This window comes from Lissotriton helveticus, chromosome 3_1 (genome assembly GCF_964261635.1).
Source record: "Lissotriton helveticus chromosome 3_1, aLisHel1.1, whole genome shotgun sequence".
Classification (NCBI taxonomy): Eukaryota; Metazoa; Chordata; class Amphibia; order Caudata; family Salamandridae; genus Lissotriton; species Lissotriton helveticus.
The window spans coordinates 782,640,116-782,666,296 of record NC_136061.1 but is presented as its reverse complement, the minus strand read 5'-3'; the positions used below and the strand labels follow the sequence as shown (position 1 = coordinate 782,666,296).

The 26,181-nt window shown below is 43.6% G+C and overlaps 1 protein-coding gene across 2 annotated transcripts in view; it reads left to right on the top strand.

Moving 5' to 3' along the window:
* COPB1 (coat protein complex I subunit beta 1) overlaps nucleotides 1-25,191 on the top strand; it is a 296,632-nt gene extending 271,441 nt beyond the window's left edge. For both annotated transcript variants that reach the window (XM_078681014.1, XM_078681015.1), the window contains exons 19-22: nucleotides 13,131-13,276; nucleotides 16,695-16,784; nucleotides 22,121-22,276; nucleotides 24,890-25,191. In XM_078681014.1, the coding sequence (XP_078537140.1) occupies nucleotides 13,131-13,276; nucleotides 16,695-16,784; nucleotides 22,121-22,276; nucleotides 24,890-24,949 (452 nt within the window). In that variant the 3' untranslated portion in view covers nucleotides 24,950-25,191. The remainder of the gene's footprint in view (nucleotides 1-13,130; nucleotides 13,277-16,694; nucleotides 16,785-22,120; nucleotides 22,277-24,889) is intronic.
* Nucleotides 25,192-26,181: the final 990 nt, after the last annotated feature.

Genomic DNA, 26,181 nt, shown 5'->3' with positions numbered 1-26,181 from the left:
GAGTAATTGCTCCTGCCAAGTTGTGAGGTTGTGTACCCATTCTTTGAATTTAGAGGCTCATCCCCTTCCCCATATACACGCTACCCTGCGCTTTGCGATAAGGAAGCCGAAGACAGAGAATCACTTGTAGGTGGTATCAACAATATGTGTAGAGGGCTATCTCTGGTGCGGCGTGGAATTGCTTGTCTATCATTCTCGCCATGCCCGAGAACACCTTTTGCCAATATTGTTGGATATCTGGACACAGCCAGGCCAAGTGGAGAAAGTCCGCCCCCTCTCCCCCGCACCTGTTGCATCTGTCGTCCATCCGTAGTTTGAATTTATGGAGTTTGGCAGGTGTATAATATAACTTGTGTAGGAACTTGTAGTGAATAAGCCGTAGTTGGCTGCTGGCTGTTATGGCCTCTGTTTGCTTACAGCTAAATTCCCATTGTTCTTCTGTAAGTTGCCTCCCTAGATCACTATCCCACTCCAAGCGAGCCCTCGCTGCTCTGGGGTTCGAGACCTTTTGTGCATGGCGATAGATAAGTGAGGTGACATGTCGAGGCGGCTCAGCCTGTAGGAGTGCATGGAGGGGCATCAATGTGGGTGGCTCTAGAGGAAATTCAGGAGTAGCTGCCTTGACACTTTCTCTGAGCCTTACATACATGAAGAGGTCCATGGTGTCGGGTGTGACTGTGCCGAAGAACTGTTCCCTGGACCGGAAAGTACCCCCCATGTATTGGTCACCCCACGTGGTATATTGTAGTTTTTCTAACATGGATATGCACTGCCGTTCGTATGTGACCTGGAGGGATGGATGGTATATCAAAGGTACAAAATTAACAGATGTGACGGTGGGGGCAGACCTCCGCATGCACCAGGGAGTAGTTTACCAAGTTAGGTCGAGGTTCTAATAGTATCCTTACAAGTAAGGGTGATGCTCTTCTTTCTTAGGTCCACCGTCTAGACCACACTTATGAAACCAAAGAAATGCCAATGAAAGGAGCACCCACATAATTGATTAACAGTCCATGGTTGGACAAATAGTAGTTACTCTGGTACTTCTCTACACGATTAAGTAATAGGAGAAGACGATAATCACTTTACAAAGATTGAAACCAAGGTTTCTTCTGATTACCGTTTTTTTGATAATCTTCTCAACCCAAATACACGATACATATGAAATTATTCCCCTGAATCAGCCCTGATGATGTCCCAATAGGGAGGAAACGCGTAGGCTGTTGTTTGTTCTATAATAAGAGACTTTGAGACAACGATTGAAGTTGAAATATTGGATTGATTTGACTTCTTGTGATATATGAACTGCTTTTGTTGGAAACTGAATAATTATCAAGAAATAAATGAATATGGACTTCAACATGGACTGTTAATCAATTATTTGGGTGCTCCTTTCATTGGCATTTCTTCTGGTATATCAAAGGTACCCTGGGGGAGCATAGCATTGGCACTACCAGCCTAGCAGCGATTTTCCTCCAAGCAGAAGTGGTACATGCAACTGTGGTGGGATTGCGTTCCCGCTCACCAGCCAAAGTAAACAGGAAGCCCGACAGGGGAGTGGGGACCATAAATCCCTCCTCTACCGCTAGATGCAGAACAGACCACATTTATCATTATTCAAAGTTCCAGTAATTAAAGCTTTTATGGAAGGTCCTGTCTGGACCTGTATTGTCCTCACAATGCTTATGGGTCCACCTTTTGAGCTATTCACAATAATCCATTACAATTTCTGTCATGGAAGGTTGGCTTTCTAATTGCTGTCACTTCATTGAGAAGTGTTGGTGAGTTGCAGGCATTAACCTTCGAAAAACCCTTCTTTAAGCTTCATAAACAAAGGCTGCTTCTTCGTACAAACACTAAATTCCTTCTAAAAGTAGTTTTGCCTTTTCATATTAACCAATCAGTTGAGCTACCTGTGTTCTTCCCTCAACCTGCTTAAGTAGCAGAAAGAGCTTTACACACACTGGATGTTAAAAGAGCACTATTATACTATATTGTTAGAACAAAAGACTTTTGCAAAACAACTTTTTGTTGCACTTGCTCCACCTCATAAGGGAAATCCCATCTCAAAATCTGGTATTTCTAGATAGTTTAATGTATTCAAACTTGTTACATGAAAGCTAAGCGAACTTTAACTATACCTCTTGGAGCACATTCTACTTGCAAAATAGGAGCATTTATGGCCTTTTTAGGTGACACAGCTGACTTATGTAAGGCAGCTAAATGGTGTACACCACACCCATTGACAAAACATTATTGTGTGGATGTATTAGCACGTCAACAAGTGATTGTCAGACAAGCAGTGCTAAAAACACATTTTCAAACAACTGCAACTCCCACTAGTTGGCCTCCGCAGTGGGGGAATGCTGCTATACAATCTTTGCAAAGCATGTATATCTACAGCCCAGATGCCTCAAACGAATTATGTTACTTACCTTGTAAGCAACTGTTCTTGGCATCTAGAGCTGTAGATTCACATGCACCCTCCCTCCTCCCCAGACACATGTGGTTGTTGCAGTTATTATTCACGTTACATATGCATGGACATCTCTGTACTAAACTTACTCCATTCTCACCCTCTTGCGGGAAAACAATTTAACAAGGGAGTTGATGCCGATGTGGACTATCATCGAAAGGAGGAGTCGCCTTACCTCGTGACTGGAAAAGACTTCTTCGAAGAAAAGCAACTTGCAAACATCCGGACCCAACACTAGATGGCTGTAGCATGCCAATCATGTGCATTTACAGCTCTACATATCACGAACAGATGCTTACAGGGTAAGTAACGTAATCCTTCTCATGCACCATAGGGTGCCCAATGCGCCACAGATCATGGAGTACTCTGTTCACAAGTCAGGAGCCGAACCCCTGGGCCACTCTCCTACGCTGGCAGCGATGGGTGAGACCGATCGAGGTAGATACCTGGCACACAGTTAAAGTAAATGCCCCACCCCCATAGGCAGGTAGACATTGGGTCGTGAAAGAAGGTATGCTTAGCAAGGAATTCTCTGTGGCTCAAGTTGGATGTGTATATCCCTACCAGTGGCCACCCTTCTGAGTGTCCCTCTACAAATGCATATCTACCCCTTGTTTCCGCAGTGTATCGATCCATAACATGGGGGACTTCTGGTGCCACTCAGATCAACACTTCCCTGACAAACGCTGATGAATTTGTGCCCTCGCTATTTACCCCTGTGCACCCTGATCTGAGACTCAGTAAAGTGGATTTCTTGCAACATAGAAATGTGTGCGTGGCAGCACTTGAGATGTGCATACATGAGAGAACGTTTGGTATGTGTCGCCATGTCAAGTATATTCTATGTCAGCACATTATAGCGTGGAGAAGTCATGTCAACTCGGACGCCCATGATGTATTATGTAGGTATGGTAGTTTAGCATAGGATACCACAACCACACTGTACTTCAACCCCTGCCTCCCCCGCCCCCCATCCTGTAGTCCCAACACAAATCCCCTGAAACAAACTTGTGACATTGTACAAAACAGTTCTAGTAAATACCCCACAGGCAGATTGCAGACGGGTTACCTGCCAAACACCCTGAAATAGCAATCTATGCAACAAAAACTATGTGTGGGGTTAAGCTTGTCCATTTGGAATTCTGTTGATGGGGCACAGAGTCTCAGGGAGTGTCTTACCTTGTGGCTTCAGCCCTTTGGATGTAATACCCCATCCAATCCCCTTGTAGGTAGTGGTTAAACCCTGATAGAGACATACCTTTGGGAGCTGAACTTTCAGGGGTGCACAGACACACCCTCTGGCACGCCCACGACTAACAGAGTACAAATGGCAGGTCCACCGTGCCCCAGGTTGATAATGCCAGAGGAAACCCAGAGTGAGATGAGAGCCAATTGCGGATCGACTAATGAGTAGCAAGATGTGATGCACCAGTTGTGGTTTGGGCCACCTGTAACAAAAGCTAGGGGTGAATCCTTCACGGATCAACAACTGCATGTGGGGTGACAACTGGGCCTTCGGTGGTTTCTGCATAAGAGGCAGGGGAGCTCCCTGCATCAGTGTAAGAGTCCAATATGCATTCATCTCTAAGCAACGAATAGGAGTTTGTGGTGTATTGGGTGGTCTCCAGCATAGGTTTAGCCTGTCTCTCGCCGCTCGAGACCTGGTGGGTTTTGCTCTGGGAAAGTTGTGGGGGCGAGGAGTCTGCCATTCGCAACTTCCCCTGACAGAGGTTGGGCCATGACTTCGTGTGAAGCCATATCCAGACGTCCTCTGGTGAGGCAGAAACATGGGTCATCTCACCAACTACCAGTCGAAGTTTAGCAAGAAACAATAAAGCATATTTAATGTTGTGGTCTTGCTTAACCTTGGTGTAAGAGCTCCCCAGTCATTGCACTCTATACTGTAAAGTCGGGATAGGCCCCTGGGCACCAAAACGGTGGAGTATCAAGTCACACTCCTGATAGTTGAGGAGACAGGCAATAAGCGGTTTTGGTGGTGCGCCAGAAAGGGGTGGCCTGCCTGGAATTCTGTGTGCCCGTTCAATCAAGAAAATGTTTGGCACTCTATCGACACGCACATTGTCCATCAACCATTTCTCAATAAAAAGTTCTGCCATCCCGGATGGTAGGTCGCAAGGTGACCAACTCGACTCAATGTCTTCCTTACTGTTGGCCAATTTACGGTGGTCGACATGCAGGAGATTGACGTCTTGTGAAACTGTGTCGACTTCAAATTCTAATGATGTCTTGGTGTCTAGTATAGCCTGTAGGACCGTTTCACACTGGGTGGAGTGTGGCGAGTGCCTTCCAGGTGATGTAGGCCAGTCGCGGTGCTGTCCCCGAGCCGGCGAGCGGGGAATTTTCTCCCCGTGCTTGGGTAGGAAGGGATTTACTATTTTAGGCTTCACCATCCTGCCGTGAAATGATGGTCCGTGCCACTGCAATAGGTGTGGAGAATGATAGAAACCTTTGTTACTGACCGTAGAAGTCTGGAGTAGAAGAGAGCGAACCCTTAATAGAGTCCACACCACAGGATGCCCTGCCCTTTACACCTTGTAATGGCAGCACACGTTTGTTGCTGCCGAGTAACACCACTTGTCATGCGTGGTGGATATAGTGGAGAGGAGAGTAACCGTGCAAGTCCAGTTATAGGCAACCCATTTCTGAGCAGGGGCCTGACCCCACATCTTGGAGGTGTGAGCCCTGGGGTCCTACATATCTTTTGGATTATGTTCATCAATCACAACCTAACCCCCACACATTGTACATGTAGTTGTGGGTGACTCTCACCCATGCGACAGTGAAAGCACCATCCCATTCAAGCCACGTGGATGAAGGAGGAATGATGGTCTCCTCGATGTATCTGCTGGTGAGCCTTGACCAGTTTATAAATTGTTTTAGTCTTTTCCCCAGGAGGACAGGGCGCAGCTTTTTCAGGTTAACCTGGCAGGGCGGTGGCCGTTTGCACCAACGGGAACCCTGCTCTACTGTGTGGAAAAAAGACAGGCCCTCAAAAGTTAAGAGGGCGGAAAAGGCCAGTATTGAGGCAGGCACTCGGCCAGATCAATGCCCCAACACACTGTTTCTCCCAGCATCGCCGCTCCCGAGTCCTACAAAGCACCAGATCTGCTCCGGATGTAGCGCAGCCTCTGTGCTTTCGGTCTCGATTTTGACAGGGTCAGAGGATCTTGCAAAGCCCTACAGCCGAAGAGCTGCAGCTCCCCAACAGCACACCATGGCCCCCATGCATTCCTCATGCAGGTGCGCTCTACTCCAGGCCCAGTCGATCAGTCTACCCTCCGCTGTCGAAGGTGGCACCCTGTCCCTCACCAGTTCAGGCAGCAGACGTCTCTCAGTGCAGCCCTCAGGCAGGCAGCCCAACCATTCCAGCAGGCCATTGTCTGTATGCAACCAGCCCATGTATCCTCGCCCCCAGTAGGACAGAGGTCAGAATAGTATTCGTACATTGTGTTTCCTGATAGAATAGTTAGGCCTTATCAGTTCATGCGAAAGCTTAGGTCCACTCCAAACGACCCAAAAGAACAATGTGAATACTTATGATGGTCTTTACAATTTGTTGGTTAAAGAGCACTTAAGTAATTTGTCCTCCGTCTACCAGATGCTGGTGTAACTTCTCATAGTTCTTTAGCAAACAGTGGGGTGGGTAAGTTAGCAAATGAATGGATCCATACCTGGGTGTCCAAGTGGGTGATTCCCAAAGAGGGAGTTAGAGGGGCTAGGCCCAAAGCAGGGAAAAGCAGGATTCATTAAGTATGCACAGGAAACAGCAACAGAACTTTCAAGGCCTGAAGAAGACCCAACCCACTTCTGGCAAGCAGAGTATTAGGAATTGCTGATAGAAGACGCCCTTTGAAATGATCAGGGCATGAGGGGGTACTTTGTATCCCAAGAATTAGGTTAGCACTGGATATCCTTGTAGCCGCACGTTGGAAAGTGGGGCGGGCAGTAGGCCAGTGATCATTAAAGTGGTAAGAAGTACTACCACCAAATCACTGGTAACAGGGACTTTGTCAAGGCTCTGAGACATACAGGTGCCAGGCGGACCATGGTGAATGACCCGCTGGTATCCCCACAACAGTACTTTCCAGGAGAGGTGGTTTGGATGGTAGACGCCAATGGGAAGTTTATTCCCTACCCTGTGACCTTACTGTAGCTAGAGAGGGATGGGGACCAGGCAATGACTTCAGTGAAGTGAGACAGGTGCTAGGTGGGGATGCAATGTACAAATCTGGCGGTACTGTCTGCCAGAGCAGGACACAAAGGCACCAGAAAAGAGGAAAGAGGATAAGGCAACCCTTTGAGGAAAATACAAAGATATAGGTGTCACCTACTCAGGCAGGAGAGGACCCAAAGTGTGGCACTTTGAAGCCCAAGGCGCCACCTGCACTGCTAGTGCAACAAGGGGCAGGGGACCTGGTCCTAAAATAACCTCCCGAGACAACACAAGGGTGTCACACTTATGGAGCACAATGTGTCTGTCCAAGAAGTTCTGGATGTTAAGGCAGCTTTACAGAGTCAGGGCACTGCCCCATAGCTGACAAAAGGTGGAGTGGAAGGAGGGTCTCTGCCTCATGCTTTGGCAACCCCCAGCTCAAATGAATCAAAGAGGTCAAGGAAACCTAAGATGAAGGTGGGTGAGTCCTTGCCAGCTCTAAGATTGGTGGTAAACCCTGCTTCTGGCCCAAAGATAGACCATCTGCTTGCAAGTGGAGGGCTTATGATGTGGTTTCTAACACTTCTGTCAGTGGCCACTGCTGGATGCTTGCCTTTTGTGCAGAAAAGGGTCTCTCAAGGTAATCTACGGCTGACTTGGGAAGCAAGATAACGCCCATGACTATTGGTCAAAATCAACCCTGGTGCGTTCCCTACCACTCCACCGGATAGGGAATCTAAGAGTCTAAACACCTTTGGCAAGACGATGTTCTCTTCTGCCAGCCTTGCACTGCAGTCTGTTAACACCGCGTGCCTCTTGGGCCATTAAACTTACACAGTTTGGAATTTGGTTGTGCAAGTGCTGCCTACGGTCTCGGTGGAGTCCCAGGCTATTGTAGATCGCAGGGACACAGCAGGGTTCACCAAACGCTGCGGACTGGATGCAATCTACTCACTGGACAGAGCCATTGCTTCGCTGCACGCCTGGTTGAAGTTCTTGCATCTCTTATGGAAAGCCCTTCTATGACACCCGCTTTTTTGGGGTAGAAGGCAGACTCTGTGGTCAAGTACCTTAAGGACAGTAGGGTACCGCTTGGTCATTTGGGACTCTCCACAATCCCACGCCAGCTCCACCCTGCCTTTCACCCCCACCCCTGTAGTATAGGGGCTACCAGCTGCGTCTGTTTCTACCCAGCCACCACAGTAAACAGGCTCTCCAGACCTTTTGTGGATGCAGATGCAGTTCCCACAAACCCCAAGGCCTGCGATCTACCCAGTCTGCCACCCCTAGTAGCCGCTGCCTCCAAAGCTCTTCTGTTTGTCCTCTCACCATTACAGGCAACCGAGCTGTGGCAGGATCAGGCACAACCTGACCCAGTGGTAGAGCATAACGTCGCATAAATGGGTGCTTCAAATTGTCCACTGTGGTTACACCCTCGCATTCACAGAAACTCCACTGTTCATTCTACCATTTACAGAATGTCTGACAGAGAATCACTTCTCCCTGCTGTCAGAAAATACAGGCTCTTTTGGTCTAAGGAGCCGTTTAGAGGGTGCCAACATCCGAAGTACGTTGTGGTTGCTATTCCTGTTACTTTCTGGTGGCAAAAGCTGACTGAGGCCTCTGACCTATACTAGACCAGTGCCCTCTCAGCTTTTTCCTGAAGTAGAATTTCAAATTGCTAATGTTAGCTCAGGTGCTACCTAACCTGAACCCTGGAGACTGGATGATAGCATTAGATTTGCAGGACACCTCTTTTCACATGCGTCCTGCCAGCCCGCAGACGTTACCTGTGGGCCACATGCATTTTCCGTTTTCTGTGCTCCCCTTTGGCCTTGCCAGCACCCCTTGGGTGTTCACGAGGGTGATGGTGGTTGTTTCATCACATCTGCGGTGAAACAACCAACACCACCTTTTCCCCCTACCTCGATGACTGACTCTTAAAAGCGGGCTTGCCCCAGGCAGTTGTTGCACACCTCCAGACTACAGCTGACCTCCTGCATTCGCTAGGGTTCACTATCAACATGCTGAAGTCACACATGACTCCTTCTCAGACGCTCCCTTTCATCTGAACCACTGCCCTGCAGTTAGGAGGTTATCCTCTGCAGCAGCAAGCCAAGAACATTGGGGCTGCGATTCTGATGTTTCAGCCTCTGTTCTGGTATTCGGTGAGACTTACTCTGAGCCTTCTGGGCCTCCTTGACCCCTGCATTATGCTGGTAACTCATGCCTGCTGTGGGAAACATCTATTACAACACAGGCATTACATCGTAGTGCCTTTACAATGCAGTCAGTACCACAACTTCAACATTACCATGAGTTCCATTACAACACAAGTCATTACGACAACTTGCTCTAGGAAATGCGGTGTTGGACTGGTGTGGGATTTTAAGTCGAACACCTTCCCTACTGATACACTGACTGGAGTTGAAATAGTAATGTAAACTATTCCAAAGTCTAGCACTTCCCTAAAGCAAGTGGATTGCAATGACCTGCGTTGTAATGGAACTTGTAGTAACAACATAGTCGTGATACTGACTGTGTTGTTAAGCCACCCATGGTTTTGGCATGGGTAGTAACAGATGCTATTCGCTCTGCAGTGGGCGAGGCAACAGGGGAATCTCTCCAACCTGGTCCACATATCGGAATGAACTACAAAAGACCTGCAGTGGTGGCTTATGAACTGCGATTTGGTCCATGGCAGACCTCTCTCCCTTCCTCACACAGAGGTCACAGTGGTGACAGATGTGTCCCTTCTGTACTGGGGCAGCCATCTTTGAGGGATGAAGATCAGAGGACGCTGGTGTCTGGTGGAGTGTCCTCTCCACTTGAACCTTGTGGAGTTTAGAATGTAATGCTTGGCTTGGAAGCTTTCTTTTACTTTCTTTCCTTCCTTCTTTCTTTCTTTCCCTTATTCAGGTGTTCACGGACAACACCACCACAATGTGGTGCTACAACCAGCAGAGCATGTGGGTTCGTGGACCGTGTCAAGAGCCTCTGGGCAGTTTGATATGGTTTGTCACACCAGGGCATCTTCCTGGTAGTACAACATCTGGCAGGCTCTCTGAATGCCAGAGTGGATGAGCTCAGCTGTCTTTGCCTTATGGATCACAAATGGCTTCTCCAACCAGAAGTTGTGAAGATGTCTTCCACAACTAGTTGTGAAGATGTCTTCCACGACTGAGGAGAACTTTGGGTAGATCTATTCGCCACTTCATTCGCGAACTGCACTTCTGCATGCTTGAGTTTCTAAGGTGAGACCTGCTTGGAGACAAATTTTGTCTCAAGTGGACTTCAGGCTTTCTGTACACCTTTCCACTAATACCACTTCTGCCCAGAGTTCTCAAGAAGATCAATAACGACTGAGCCCAAGTCATTGTTGTGGCTCAGGATTGGGCATGGAGACAGTGGTATTCCGAACATGAGTCGGTCCTCTGGTAAGGCTTCCTCTTTGTAGGATCTTTTGTCACAGCAAAAGTGCAGAATTTTGCACCCCAACCTGCACACACTCTGCCTTCATGCATGGAGATTGAGCGGCAGCAAGAGCTGACGGTGTTAGACAATCCTTTGGAAGTATGTGATGCCATTTTGGCTGCCAGCTATCCCTTAACTAAGATATTATACGCCTGCCGTTGAGACACGATTATGGATTGGTGCTCCAACAAAAATGTTGATCCCCCTCACTGAATCTTTGCCTGAAGTCTTGTTGTTTGTTCTGTCTTTAGCCTAATAAGTCACCAGTAGTAACCCGTTTCCTAAAAGGACTCCAACATTTGTTTCCTCCAAAATCCTTCTTTATGCCCCAGTGTGACTGTAACTTGGTTCTGATTTTTCTGATCTGCTTCCTTGGAGCCCATGCAGTTTCTCTCTACGCCTTTTGATCATCAAAACAGTCTTTTTAGTGGCCATTAAATCACCAGGAAGGTTAGCGAACGTCGGGCACTTTTCTGTGCATCCACGATACGCCAACTTCTTCCCAGATAAACTGGTTCTTCGTACTTGTGCCTCTTTACTAGCAACGGTGGTGATTCCTTTCCACGTTGCCCCATTGCATCCCTTTGACAACCTTCTTTGCTCTGCGTCACCCTTCTAAAGAGGAGAGACTTAATCGACATCCAGGTGGAAGATGAACTCTTTCTTGGGTTCGCCAGAGCAAAGAAAGGAAAAGCTGTCCAGAAAAGGACCACCTCCATATAAATTGTGCTTTGCATTAAGATGTGCTACGCATTTGCCAAAAATACCCCCCGTACCCCTCCTTGATAATTTGCAGGTGCATTCCACCAGAGCTAAGGCTGAGACTACTGCTATAGAAAGGTCTCTTTTCTGGACATCTGTCAGCCTGTTGTGTGGGCACCTCTGCACATTTTTAGCAAACACTCCTGCCAGGACAGTCGGGCCTCGTGTGATGGGCACTTTGCCCATTTGGTCCTCCAGGTCTTCTTGGTTTAATCTGTTTGCAGCCCTGCTCTCCGGAGAGGTATTGCTTGAGTAGCTATTTTAAGGTAAGGAATCTTTAACTAATCTCTATCGGATTCGGTAATGCCTTATCTGGTAGAGGTGGCTGAAAATCTCTCCACTCAGTGGGGAAGGACCCGGCTAGATCTTTTCAGCACAGCCTAGAATACAAACTATCATAATTACTGCGTACTGGAGCCTGGAGTGCTCACAGAATTTCCCTGGAAGACACGTTCTGGCTGCAGTGGAACACTGGTTTCATTATGTATTCTCGCCATTACTTCTCCTGTCTTGAGTTCTGGTGAAAGCCAGGACATAACAGGCCCAATTAATTTTCTTCGGGCCACAAGAATGTGGTAACCAGAGCTCTAGACCCTAAGATTTTGCCATCCCTTTCTGCTCCCCTTCAGGGAAACCTCATGCCGTATAATCCTGTACTTAATGCATGGGTTTTGAACAGGAAGATTTGAGAAGTGTAGGGTCTATATTTCAGATTTTATACAGGAAACCGTTTTTGATGTTGTTTGTTTTGTTTTCGGCAAAACAGGGCTTTACAGTGTCTCAATTAAAAGTTAAATGTTGACTGTTCCTGTTTTATTTTTCAATATGAAGCATCAGCCTTTTCATTTCAGATTTCATGTTATGATGCATTTCCTTAAAAAAGTAAATGTCCTAATGCCTCAGTCAGTGGGACCTTTGCAAACAAACTGGTGCTGAAGGCTTGTGCCACTTTTCTGCTTAAAGTAGTACTGCCCTTTCACATAGGACAATCGAACACTATGGGGTTTTTCTCTAACTTATCCCTCGAAAGGGGGGGGGGGAGATTTCATTCGCTAGACTCAGAGAGAGCTTATAGCTTATTATTTTGAACATTCAACGGAGTATCATGTCCATGATCAGCTCTTCCGCCGTTTAACTGCTGCTAATAAGGCAGTGCTGAAGAGGATTCTGCCGAGATGGATCTTTCAGTGTATAAAAATGTGTTCTGACATAGCCAAGAGGGAACTCTTGCTTGCTATGGGCTCATTCCATCGGGGCCAAGACTGCCACAATGACATTAGCGAGGGGTGTTCCTGTGTTAGACATCTGCCAGGCTGCAGCATGGGCATTAGTGCACATGTTCACAAAGCACTGCTGCCTTGACTGCCATAAAGAGTGTCATTTGTTTTCTTGCTATGTCCTGTGGGCCCTTCACCAGTTGGGTGTCCGTTCGAAAGCTAAGGAGTACATGGTTAGCTGAATCCAAGAAAATAACTATTTACCTACCTTTGGTAATGCTTGTCCTGGTGGATCCGTTTTCTAACCACATATTTCTCACTGCCCTCCCTTTTAGTGTAGTGCATACCTGTTTGTTCTAAAAAGATCCCACGTTAGACTTGCGGGATCTCGGTCTCATGAAATATGTCTCAGCCAATCTGTATCATAGAGCGTGGAAATGGAACAATCCAGAAGCTAATATCAGGACCCAGGGTTTTGGCACCAACATTCGGTGCTGTTGTGTCACTCCCGGAACAGTGTGAGATTGCCTTGCAGCCATGTGGTGCACCTTTGGGGCACTCTGTATTCAGAGATTTTCAAGCAATAGCTTCTGTCTTATGCCTGGAATTTTTTTCAAGGCGAGGAATCGTTAGTTGGAGTATCCACCAGGAAGAACATTACCAAAGGTAAGTAACTTCTTCATTTGCCCTCATTGGTTGTCTCAAAATGTAAGCCTGATTATAAGAATACCCTCACTGATCTTCGAAATGCTGCTTAAAGGATGCAGCTCTCAATGATGTCTTTTGTTAGGATGAATTTAGAAATGTACTACACCATTACTAAACAAGGGAGAGGATCAAAATGCAACCTTTCCTTATATTCCTAATGAACAGCAGTAAGCATTGCAAAGGTATAAATGCTGACAATATTTTTTAAATGTTAGACTATTTAAAGGCCATGCTTTTAAACAGAACTTGACCATAAAATACTGTTCTATACTTTTATACGTTCTTGAATCTAAATGTATTTTGTATGATTTCTTTACAGTTTATGATGTGTCTGGAGCTGCAAGTGACAGAAATTGTGTTGTTCTCAGTGATATCCATATTGACATCATGGACTATATCCAGCCTGCTTCTTGCACAGATACTGAATTCCGCCAGATGTGGGCTGAATTTGAATGGGAAAACAAGGTATGTGTTTTTATTTAAAGCTCCTTAATTGCCTTAAAAATGGTGCATCGTCAGAATGATATTATGCCTCACTCTCCCTGCAAGACCTAGAGCCATATTTATGTATGTATAGTTCACATATAAATCTAACATGAACTGTGCATCAGATAGATTTTTAGATGCAGTCACTTGATGCAGTTTTGATGACCATCACTTTTCATTTGATAATTAAGGATGATTAACAAGGGTGGCACCAGACTTCACAGTCACTTGTAAGTTTGTAGATAGTTATTGAAAGGCTGAATAATCCTACCTTTTAGGTGTTAAAGTTGTAGCAAAAACCTAAAATTAATCTCAACAGGCTATCATTGGTAGCACTTTTGTTGTCACAGTGCCTTCATGAAATCTTCGCCTTAGCTGACTTATGATAAACTGGCTCTTAGTTTAGTGAGAGCTTGCTTAACATCTGATATTGTCTTAAAATATACCATTTGGTAAAACAGCAAATTAACCCAGTTACTGATAATTTCCATAAACCTGTTTCTCATCATTTAATTTAATATTCACTCCATTGGTGACGTTACAATTTCCAATACTAATGCATTTCATGCAAATGGTCAAGGTTTTATTTCAAGCAGCAACAGATGTACAACTTTGTTTTGTACTTTTCTTCCCTCTCTTTTATTATTATTACAATTATCCCATCTCTCGTCCCTGCAAGACGTGTACTTTGGCACAGTGAAGGATTACACTTTCACAAAGATAACAAAAGCTCTTAACATTTTAGACATCCATTTTAGATTACAATGCATTTGAGTTTGTAAGTAAGCGAGGACGGGTGTAGGTGCAAATTGCAAGCACGTCGGATCCATCAAGTCATGCTGTGATGTGGCGTCCTCCCTGTCTTAAAGGTCATTTTACCCTGACTTTGAGGAGGGTTACCTCACATGGAGCACTCTGTTAGCCAGTGCTCCCCAGAGGTTGTAACATTTCAGTGGACACCTTATCACCTATACACTGCGGGGTTTTGAAATAACATTAAGCTCCTCACTCTGCGTGAAGATTAAGTCACATTTATTTGACATTTGGTCCTAACAGAATGCCAACAGATCGCTCCTCCACGACATAAGGCATGAAACATGTTGACCTCAAATTGTAGACCCTAGCACGTTAGCAGGTCTGGAGGTGGCCAACATTCTATTGCAAACAGAGAAAGGAACCATTGTTTACCAATCGCTCAGTCACTTTTGTTTTAATATCAACATTGTCCAGTGACATCACATTAAACACAATGATACATATGGTCCATAGTTGATGTTAGCTTCACACTTTTGCCAATCTACTCAACTTCTGGATAAGTCACCCTCTGTCCAGCTGTGCTCATCAGGCATTTTTGAAGAAAAAAATCTCAGGTAAGGTGCTCTCTCGTGATGGCCACCGCGCAGTGCAGTGCCGGCCCGGCAAGGAGCAAAGCCCAGTGATGTAGCATGTCACCTTCCGGTGAGTGTGGCCAATTGTTCTTAAAAGCACATGCTTACAAAGGAGCCTGCTGACGGCTTGAGATAGTTTCTCTCTGATTCAGTTTCTCTCTGATTCACCTTTCAGAATAGTATACTTGGGTTTTGTGTATAAGTTGTTAGCCTTGACCAGTTAAAACAAATTACTGTTTCGAAGTTGGGCGCAAGTATAAATAAATTTTTCCATTTCGAATGTTTGGCTTTTTGAAATGTTTCATCTATAATAATGCAAGCTGTGAAGAATATAACTTCTTCCAGTTACATTGGCATATCAGAGCCTACTTATGTGGTTATGTGGAGGAGTGTGGCTCAATGGTTAGAGCGGCAGACCCTGATGCAGAGTTCTGGCTAGGGACCAGGGTTCGATTACCGCCTCGGCGGGGTCTCGGGCTCAATTTCCTCGGACCTGTTAATTCTCGCCTCGGTGCCTATTCTAATCACGGGCCCCACGCTGCAACTCTGGGCAATAGCTTTCTTAGCCTCCACACCGGCCCCAACAGCGCTAAGGATGCCTGGCTTCACCCTGGGGGTGCCCAGGAGTGGACACTTAACAGGGAAAGCCAGGAGGGGTTCCACAGCGGTATGAGTATCAGCGCCAGGAAACCGCATAGGCGACACCGCAAGGTGACCGTCTGGTGACAGTGCGCTCTATAAGTACCATGACATTTACATTTACATTTACATTTACTTTTTGATTGTCATAAGCAAAGCATACTTTGATTTTAGTTTTTGTTAATCTCAGTTTCTAAAGTGAGTCTATAGATCACAAGCTGTAATAAATTCTACTAAAAATAGGTATCTTAATTTTTACTCTACATTTAATGAAACACCTGCAAGAAAATAAATAAAAATAATGTGTAACTGTGGGACACAGAATATGGCTATATTTGTTATAAATATTTATCATCAATATATATGGATCGATTTCTAACCCAAAAAAGTGAGATTTGCCTCACATTTTGCTTGGTGTACCCCAATTGTTTTGCCCTATAATGTATATAATAAGTTTCAAAAAGACCCATTTATAGTTTTACAGTTGTAAACTAATGTATTTAAAAAGTCAGCTAAAGCACTGAAATTGTCTCGTGTAAACACCACTTGTTGAACATAACCCACTTGAAAGTCCTCCGGCTGACAGAGATACGTATTGCTTGCCCGTGACGCAGGAATGTCCAAATTGCATAAAGTGTAAATGTTTGAAAGACTTTCCCACTTCTGGTCATTCATTGCCAGATGTTCCAGGAAACTGAAAGTAATGTTTAGTTTCAGGGATAGAGGTCGCTATGGAGGTTTTGTTGTTGTTGGTAAATTCATCATTAAATATTTAGGAAAGCTCTTTACACACAGTTTTCAAAATGTGCTTGATTCCTTGTTCCATTCAGTTCTTTTCAGAAACAGTAAAGTTGCTGCTGATACTAACGGTGTTTAAAAGAAAAAAAGGAACAAGGTGTACTGGGTCTTGCTGTCACAGTGCTTCCGGTTGTGTTTTCTATTAAACTGTGTATTTATGACTATCCAACCTTCAAACCGGGATCAAACTTTTTTGAACCCACATGCCACAGTCACACCACCCTTCCCTTGCAAGATGAAACAAGTGTCATTACTGAAGAGAAATACCATTAAATTATCTTAAGATTTTAGAAGTTTAGAAATAATTAAGGAAATGGTTGAAACACCCCTGCAAAGAATTATACGGATCAAAAAGTGATGGTTTGAAGTGGATCTTTTGTTATGACCTTTGTTTATTAAGTCACCTTCTTAGAAAAACATTGTAGAGGTTGTATCAGAGATGTCTTATGAAAAAAATGGTTTGAATATCAGCATCCAGTAAATTTTTACATCTTTCATTTTGGATAGGAGGAGGTGGGATATGATAATGTAAAATGTTCACTCAGATAGAAATGTCCTACTTTTTTCAAAAGGTAACAGTCAACACAAACATTATTGATCTGAACGAATACTTGCAACATATACTGAAGTCAACCAACATGAAATGTCTTACTCCAGAAAAGGTAAGATGCAGATGACGTGCTTTTTAGTGATTTAAAACGTGTGTGTGTGTGTTTTGGAAAAAGTAACAGTTTGTGGTCTTACCCAGAACATCCCTAAACTTTTTTAATGAAGATTTTACTGGCTTTAAAAATATATATATTTTGCAGCTATGTTTAAGGTGCCCCACCAAAAATGTTTGCACAGCATAAGTTTTGAATTCGAATTTGCAGTTTGGGAATCATTATGATAATGCCTGGTTTGAGAAATTGCATTTGTTGCCGTGCTAGTCAGATGACTTTTTGTTTGCGTATCAAACTACAATAATCTGGTTTCCCTCTGAGTTGGGAAGTCAGGTTTGTGCTTTTGTACTTTTCATTCTTTACCCCAAACACCATTTAACAGACTTAAACTAAACCACAAGAAGTGTATTTTCTGATCTCATTCTTGCCAATTTGGTATATATTTATCCAGTAGTGTTTCGAATAGCAGTGAACAAAAATGAACATGCGGAATTTCAAACGTAAAAATCCCTTCTCCGTTTCCTCTGTGACTTGCTCAACTACCAGTTTATGCCAAATTTCACATGCTGAACCTTAGCTGAATGTGTTCAGTGTCTGCCAAATGTAATGCAGATTTGTTAAATAGGACCCAAGTTATCAGTTATTGGAAAAAATGTTTTCCTAAGTTTTAATGTCTTGACATGCATGTTGTATGAGTATGTTAATTAAAATATGTTGGACCTATCTTTTACTTTACGATAATACTCTTGCCTAAAATACCCCCCGTACCCCCCCCTTGATAATTTGCAGGTGCATTCCACCAGAGCTAAGGCTGCGACTACTGCTATAGCAAGGTCTCTTTTCTGGACATCTGTCAGCACAGTTACTAATTGTTGGACTTTTTGGTAAAGGCTGGCATATGTATGGCTGTGGTAGGTCATTAATGAAAATTCATATTAACTAGGCGTTTTTTTCTTTTGAGGTTTGTAAATTGGTAAACCTCGGTGTTTTGACCACGTAAAACGCAACGTTAATTATTTTATGCGCTTTTAGGATCAATGTTATTCATGTATAAATTGCTTATATTTTTTTGTTTCTCCATACTTGTGATTAGCATGTTTTCTTACTGATATATTATGCTGGAATACATAATATTTTCAATATAGACTCAGTCAATGTATTTTCTCAAAACATTAGGAAGAGTAATGGTATAATACATAAATATTTGTTTATAACAATTTCTATTGTGTCTGCTGTACTGTGCAGTAATCTTTAGTTAATCTTTTTGAGCACCATGTTATTTCTTTGTGTGGAATCAAAGTATCATTCATATTGTATTTTTAAATGTTTTAACAAATAATTATTTTTTTAAAGTTATTTGCTTTGTGATTATCACCAACTGTAAATGATATAAATCTAATGTTCGCATCAGATTATGGCCTTTAAGTATATATAGGATTCCTCAATGAGGTGGAGGAAATGTCTATCATAATAACTTTCATAATGGCCTAGGAGCACAAGGGTAAAATGGAGACAAAAACACTAATGTTAGGTGGTGGCCAGCTGACTTAAATATTACGAGGAGTGGTTTGTAAATAAGAGTTTTTATTTACTCACCCCCGTGTGACAGCACGTAAAGGTCTCTAGGTTTGCCAGGTTTTGCTAGAAAGCTGCTGTCCGTGTACCTTCTGCCGGTAAGAGCAGCCACACTTGTTATCTCTGAATTCTGCAAGTTGCCACTTTGGCTTTCCTGTCACGACTGCAATCACATTAACTGCTTGAAACCACACAACTTAATGCTATGACATGGCACGGTAGTGAAAAATGCCAGGAAAGTGTACAAAGAATAAATCCAATCTAAAGAAACTTCCTAATTCCTTCCCAGTGGCCATTTGTTTATGTCCAGCTGACAATTAAACCTTTTTACTCCCTTCCTAGTACACTCCACTTCTCCACTATGTGGCATACCAGCAATACATCTCTGCCAAGATTGTATGTTTTAGCCTTCTTTCTCCCCCATCTACCAGACTGCTTATGGTTGTTGGAGGTGCGTTAGGAGTGAGTGTAGGGGGATAGTTTCTTGATCACCCACATCCAAATCAACCCTTCCCATATTAAAAGAGTTGGTTAGAGAAGGTAGACAAATTTATTTTTATTTCACCAGTTGAATTATTATATCCTGCTCCATTCTGTTGACCAAGAGGTCAACCATGATGATGTTGTAGGACACAGGGTGGTCGGAGTGTGTCCTTTCACAGAGCATCAAACGAACACAGGAATGTTTCATGGTAATAAGCCATCTGAATTTTGGGCCACTTGGCTATGTTTCATTTTACTGCAAATCCTGCCTAATTAGCTTTTTAGTTTTTTGAGAAATGTTGTATGTCTCGTTTCTACCTCCTCATGAAGCACTTTGGAAGTGAGGGAAGAAGGAGGTTTGCAAGGAGCATTGTACACTTGGTCACTGTGTGTATCAAATGCCAACCCACTTAGGTTTACCATGGACACCAACCTTGACAAATACATTGTCAAAAATCAGACTGCCTGGTAGCATCGCACTCTTACAAACATGCATTGGCATAGCCAATAGGTCTCACCTTTGGGACCTTTTAAGTGTTTTGTCACATCTGCTGCTTAATCGGTCACACACAATTTTAGCAGAGGCAGCAAGGGTGCTTGGTGAGTGGGAAGTGTTAAAATCGGCTGCTTTAGAGCCGAGCGTGCTGGACTCCTAAGCATCCCTGTGTGTGGGTGAGATCCAGAGTATGGGTATTTGCTCAGATCACAATGGTAAGCCTGTGCCTTAAAATGAAACTCCAAGCAAAATAAAATTACCCTTGAACTTAGTGGTGATTGAGTCTACCAGTTTACCAGATCTTAAGGTAAAAAGGATAACTTATAGGGGAATAAGGTAAGTGCATGGTGCCTGGACCCTTTTCTTGTACTTTCTGAAGTAAACAGGAGTTGGGGGAGTAAAGATGGCATGGACAACGGGAGGGGGGAAGGAGACAACAAGAGGGGGGGCGAGAGTAAAGACGGCATAGACAATGGGAAGGGGGGCAGGAAGAACTTTAACAAGACAACAGGAGGTGAGGGATTAGAAAGCAGATATTTAAAATAAAAAAACATGAAAACGGGCGCTGTGCAAGGCAACGCGGTGTCGGACAACACCCATAAATAAAAAAACGTGAAAACGGGCGCCGTGCAAGGCAACGCGGCATCCTACCATACCCATAAAAGAAAAACATGAAACCGGGCGCCTGATGTAAGGTAAATGTTACCTTTTATCGAAAACCATAGCCTGGCACCACTCTGTGTGTGGCCTATTTAGAGCGTGTGCTCTGCTCCCCGTGCGCCACTATAAAATGTTTCCGCAATAGATAATTTATAGGCAGCACTGCAGTGACATGGTATTAATTCAGACTAAGGTACAGCAACAGGAGAGACCTCGAAGAATCCCTCAAGCAGCTCCAACAATAATTGGCACACTGGACTTCCTGTTTACTGGCGAACTCACTCTAAACAAGAATCTTAGCCTGGGAGTCAGCACGAGCCCAAACTCACCCATAATACAAGCAAAAGCACGTTGTGTGTAACCTGACCCATGAGGAATGCAGCTACCACCCTGCACGCTGCTGCTCACTCCCGAGAGAAAAACGCTGTGGGAGTGAACATTAAAAAAGAGGTGGGACATGCGCCCGCCTTTAGCCGATTTGCGTGCTTTCATTATTGAAAGACACATGCAAAAGCCAATCCCATGTGTGGGAGGAGTCAGACCCACAACTAGTAAACACAAGAAGACGTGCATGCGCGCTGGCTAAGGCTCGACCTAAAAAACACTTTTATATCTCCAGAAATTGACTCTAAAACTGCTTTTCAAGCCCTCACACTTACACATCCTACATGCCACAGCACGTCATATCTAGGGCCTGAAGAGATATGATTGCATCACCTGTATCTTGATGCAACTCTGTTGGTTCCCCTTGCTTGCCTGCACCATCCATCTTCAACATCAGCTGCATCATTTACAAAGTCCGCATAACCAGCACACCTGCTTATCTTGCTGATAAGTTCAAAATCTCTGGAGGTACTTGGGACACATGCAGCAATGACACCATCAGACTGCAGACTAAGTTTATAAAAGAAAGCAACAAGCCTTTTTACATCTAGGTACATAGAAGGTTGAACATCCCCATATCCATGAGGACTGGTCCAACATGGCTCCAATTCAGAAAAGAGCTGAAAACTAATTTCTTTAAAAAACACTGCAAGGCAGGACTCTTTAAAGAACAATACAATGCAGAACAGTGAATTAATCCTCCCAACCCAGCTACCTCTCCTATCACTTGTTAATTTTATGCTTGTATTTGACCCTATACAGCGCTCCATTGCCTTTTATCTATGTTTGCACTATACGTACCATATGTAGACATACTCCAGTTTCAGGCACCTTGTTCCATCAAACAAAGAAAAAGTGGTGGAAGAAAAAGTTGCACCTCGTAATACGAACACATTTGGTGGGCAGATAGTACCACTAGGGAAGTAAAAATTAACTGTAATAAATTGTGTTGACACTTAGGGCAATGACACACCCCACTACCTTGAGTGTGAGTACACAACGAACAATGCCCTCGGACTTCAACATACTTAAGGAAATATACCCCGGCACTCCAATCGATTGATGCTGTTTAGTGACATATATTTATATGGTTTGCAGACAATAGCTAACACTTGTTTCATCACTAAGGTGACTTTCAAAGCTGTATGATAGTAAAAAACATATGTTGAATTTACATTTACTAAGTAATAAGTTACTTAGTTGCCCAACCTACACAGAGTGTCAAAAAGAAAAATAAAGAAGTGGACGTAAGTGTATAAGCTAATAGTTAAGAGAAAAATAGCCAAGTGAATGGTAAACCTGCAATGATTCGGAAATTAGGAGTAATGTAAAGGCATGCAGATGGAGTGATAAAGGAAGAACCATTAGTTTCACATATTGGTTAGAAAGTCAGCGGTCCAAGGTTCCGTGGTGGAGTTGGAAAAGGTAGCCTAGGTGAAGTTGTAAAGCCATACAAATGTTCATAGACTGATATTTCTTGGTAACCTGGAGCACGTCTAGCATCATAAAGACTAGTTTACCCCCTCGATAGAACCCACTGACTGAAACCAGACTAGATAGTCTGAATAATTAAGAATAACCACCAGCTGCTCTTATTTGTCTTTGGGAAAAGAACCTCGAACAATGTGTGTAGCTGTAGTAGACATGCAAGTGTGCTGTATGTAAAATCTTAACGGTTGGTTACTTTGAAGAAGTATTTTATTGGGAGTTTTTCACAAATGTATTTATTTCTTTGTAGGCACTTTCTGGTTACTGTGGTTTTATGGCTGCCAATCTCTATGCTCGTTCCATATTTGGAGAGGATGCGCTTGCAAATGTTAGCATTGAGAAGCCCATTCATCTTGGACCAGATGCACCTGTTACGGGGCACATAAGAATTCGTGCAAAGAGTCAGGTAATGTACATCTATTTTGGCTGCATAACACACTTTTCGAGTAGTGTCTTCAAAAGATCTGTATTTTACATGAGGTACTGTATTGATCTGCGACAGTAGTTGAGAATTAATATTTTGTATCTTAAGTGAGTGGTAGGAAACAAAACTGAGAAACCACATACGAGTGTGCCAATGAAAACTGTGGAAAATAAAGAGTGGTACTTTGACGCAAGAATTATTTCACCTAAAGTATTTTCCTGCCTCTTACTCTTGATTCGTCCTGTATCTTGTATTCCATGCCCCAACAAATTGCTCATCTATCCTTAGCATAAAAGAGCATCAACATGAGTAATGGCAAAGTCTGATCATTAAATATCTAAATTATTCTCCCACAGATACCCAAATATCAGGTCACGTGATGGGTATATTATGTGTTTCAGTCAAGTTGAATTTTGTTTCTTTTTCTTCGTTTTTTTGGCCACAGTTTTTCTGGGACATCCGATTTTATTAGTCCTTAACTGCTATTTTTGACATTGTTTATACAACAATGGTTATTTGTAAACATTTTCCTAGATAAACATGAGGTCGACACACCTTAGGATTTTTTTTAAGGTACCCACCGAAAGTAGCCATCATAGACATGCTTGAGAAATATATGTATTGTCTGCATCCTGATCATAAGTTGTATAAGTGTGAATTGTGGAAGCTGTTGAAGTCGGAACCCCCAGAGAAATGACAAGCAACAGTCTGAAACCTAGAGGAAAGTGTGCTGAGGGACAGTACCTCTAGTAAGGACATTTGGAAGAAGAGTAGGGTCCCCTCGGAGAGGCTTTCCCTGTCAGACTTTATTTTGAAAGGGAGGCTGTTAAAAAAACCTCCTTTACCATGGCAAATCCATGTGGAACCACCCTTCTTTTGGGGAATCTCGGGCTAAAAAATGTTTGGTATGGACTACGTTGACCATATTGTCCAAAGATAATCCTGCCCTAAACAAAGAATGAGGAAAGGAGAACCCGAGCTAGGAAGCTCATTAGATACACTTTGTATCACAGGCCGGCTACGCATATATGCCATAAAGTATGTGTTCGTGAACTAGTGCTTTAGTTAATTGTGGGATTTCTGGATCAACACGGAGCTCTGAACATATGAAAATAAGTTGCAATCCTGGTTCAGGCCACTGGGATGATACAAGTATTTCTGGTTAGACGCTTACAACAGGCTTAAGTGACTCCTATTTTATATTTCTATTTTATTTTAAATGATGTACCTTGGCAACATAAGCCAGATCATCAGCATAACCAGAAAGCCTAATGTAGGACTTTGGTGCAAAATAAAACTTTGCCAGAGACCTAAAGAAAAAAAATAATTAGCCAAAATCTAAGTGTAAGTTTGACGAACAAAACCACCCCTGCAATAAAAGGAAGCTGCACACAGCACAGCCAAAAAGGAAAAGTGACACAAAACGTTAGTTCTGGTAGAACATTGCAGGTGAGAAAAATTCAGCATAAAAATTATTAAATCATTCCAGAGCTTTTCGAACATCTTTTCCGTTATCTTTAATGTGCATACCATCTGTTGACTGCAACCCAGCTTCTGTAGAAGAGAAGGGTGTGGTTATTATAGCTTTTGCACAATTAATCCGCTCCCCCAAAGGTGTCTTTGGAACAGGCACAGATGGTTCCAGGGCAGTGCACTCAGACCCCCGTACTTTTCTGGTGGAGTTGTTCCTTAGTCCCCTTATATAGTAGGCTAACATCACACCCATCGTAATGTGCCGATGCCTGCTCCACTCTCTCTGGTACTTGGAAAAATCAGGAGAGGTTGTCCTAGAGATTAATATACCAACATGTTAACCTCTTGAATGCTCATGCCGAGCTCAGCTCGTCATGAGCGACGGCGCTCCGGGTCATGACCGCGCCCGTACCATGGAACGCTCGCACGCTGGGCTGATTCCCCTCCTGTGCTGAACGTTCCATTGGAACGGGCGCAGTCATGACGAGCTCAGCTCGTCATGAGCACCGGAGCACCTTTGCTCATGACGAGCTGACCTCGTCATGAGCATGGGGGCACTGTACGCGCCCCCCCCCCCCCACCCCCAGCACAGCGGGGGAATCCCCCAGCTGCGAAGGGGTTAAAATTCGTCCATTCTGAAATGTTCTTTTCCATGCAGACAGGATCAGAATGCCACCTCTCCCATTGCACAGCTGGGAGGCCAGCTCTAGCTCTTCCTACAAGAAACTGTTGAAACGGCACTTCCCAAAGAACCCTTGAAATCCAACCTACATCTTTCTTTATTCTGTGCTCCTTTCAACTGCTTTCCCATTGCACAGTTCGTTCTCAGCCTGCTGCTCAAGTCAGCCATCTTCAAAAAAGCTCTTGACTACTACTCTATAAAGGGAGCAGCAAATGTAAAAGCTTTAATAAAACATACTTGTTTTTATTTGAAAGGTGGTTTATTTGTTAAACATATTGGCATCGGTATCTTTTTTTCTGCGACCCAAATTAAATGCGTTTGCTTGCGCACTGTTTGCTCACTTACTTTCAAAGAGAGCATTGCAGCAGTCAAAATGTTTAGTGGCTTTGATTGGCTTTATTGAGGTCTCTAATGGGCTGTTTTTCTTGTTTTGCTCGCAGGGAATGGCTCTCAGTCTTGGAGATAAAATCAATCTGTCCCAGAAGAAATCATGCGTATGAAGCAGTTCCCTTGTATCAACTCTTTTTAAATACACCTGATGCTTGTGGCTTATTGGACATTCGTCATTCTTCAGTATCCTGTCGAACGGTAGAAGAAAGGAGCGCGTCCCAGCAGATAATTTATAGCTCTCCCCCGAACCAGATCAAGTTACAGACAACTTTTGCTGCTCCATTTTTCTGCCCTCTGTATACATTTTAATTTGTATCGACTATTTCACAATCCAATAAAGAGATTTATATACCATTTGCTGATTCTTCATGCTCATATTTTAAACAGTCACAATTGGATATACTTTAACCACAACTGCAATGTAGCACAAACTATGTCGAATCTTAATCTATTTTTGGAAATCAACACTTAAGGCGTTTTAAAGCATTCCGCTTTTTCCAAGGACCGTGGTCACAAACATACGTATTACTATATATTTTTTTAACTTCAGAATTTTTGCTTTGAAATTTTGTCACTGAAAATAAAACCGAAACCGCATCAATGTTGAACATTAAAGTACACGTTCGAAGACGAAAAACATTGTGACAGCTGGTATAATAATAATGAGTATGCGACTTAATAAACGTATTAATTGAAATCTGTGTTATTCTTGGTAACATAAAGGGTTAATAACATAAAGGGTGGACAGTTTGAACTTACGCTATCAGTCAACATAGCCGCTCTAAAGCATTTACCAAAATACTGGAAATAGAGTAAAAATGCTCAGCCAAAGGGAAAAGAGGCTGAGCTCTTTGATAGAGAGTGGGAGGAGAGCAGGCCCGGTTCTAGCGGGTGGGCCGGGTAGGCCAGGCCCACCCAAACATGAGCCTGGCCCACCCAAACAGATGCCTTGGCCCTCGCAGTGAGGGCCTGAGGGCAGGCGCCATGTGGAGATGAAGGGGTGAAAAAAGAAACAAAGCCTCCTTAACATGTAAATGGTCTATTAAAGACCTGTGAAGTAATTCGTGCGACTGCGATCATTTCAAAGGCTGTCTGTCTGTGCGTGCGGGCTGAGACAGCTTCCTGGGCGCGCGCACAGACAGACAGCCTTTGAGATTATCGCAGCCGCACCCGAGTACTTCACAGGTCTTTAGAAGACCATTTACATGTTAACAAGGCTTTGTTTATTTTTTCACCCCTTCATCTCCACATGGCAAAGGCGACAAATCCTTTCTTTGACAACGATACTCTTTGCCTTCTGTTCTGCTGTGTGGATATTTCTTTTTCTATGCAGCTCAGGAAA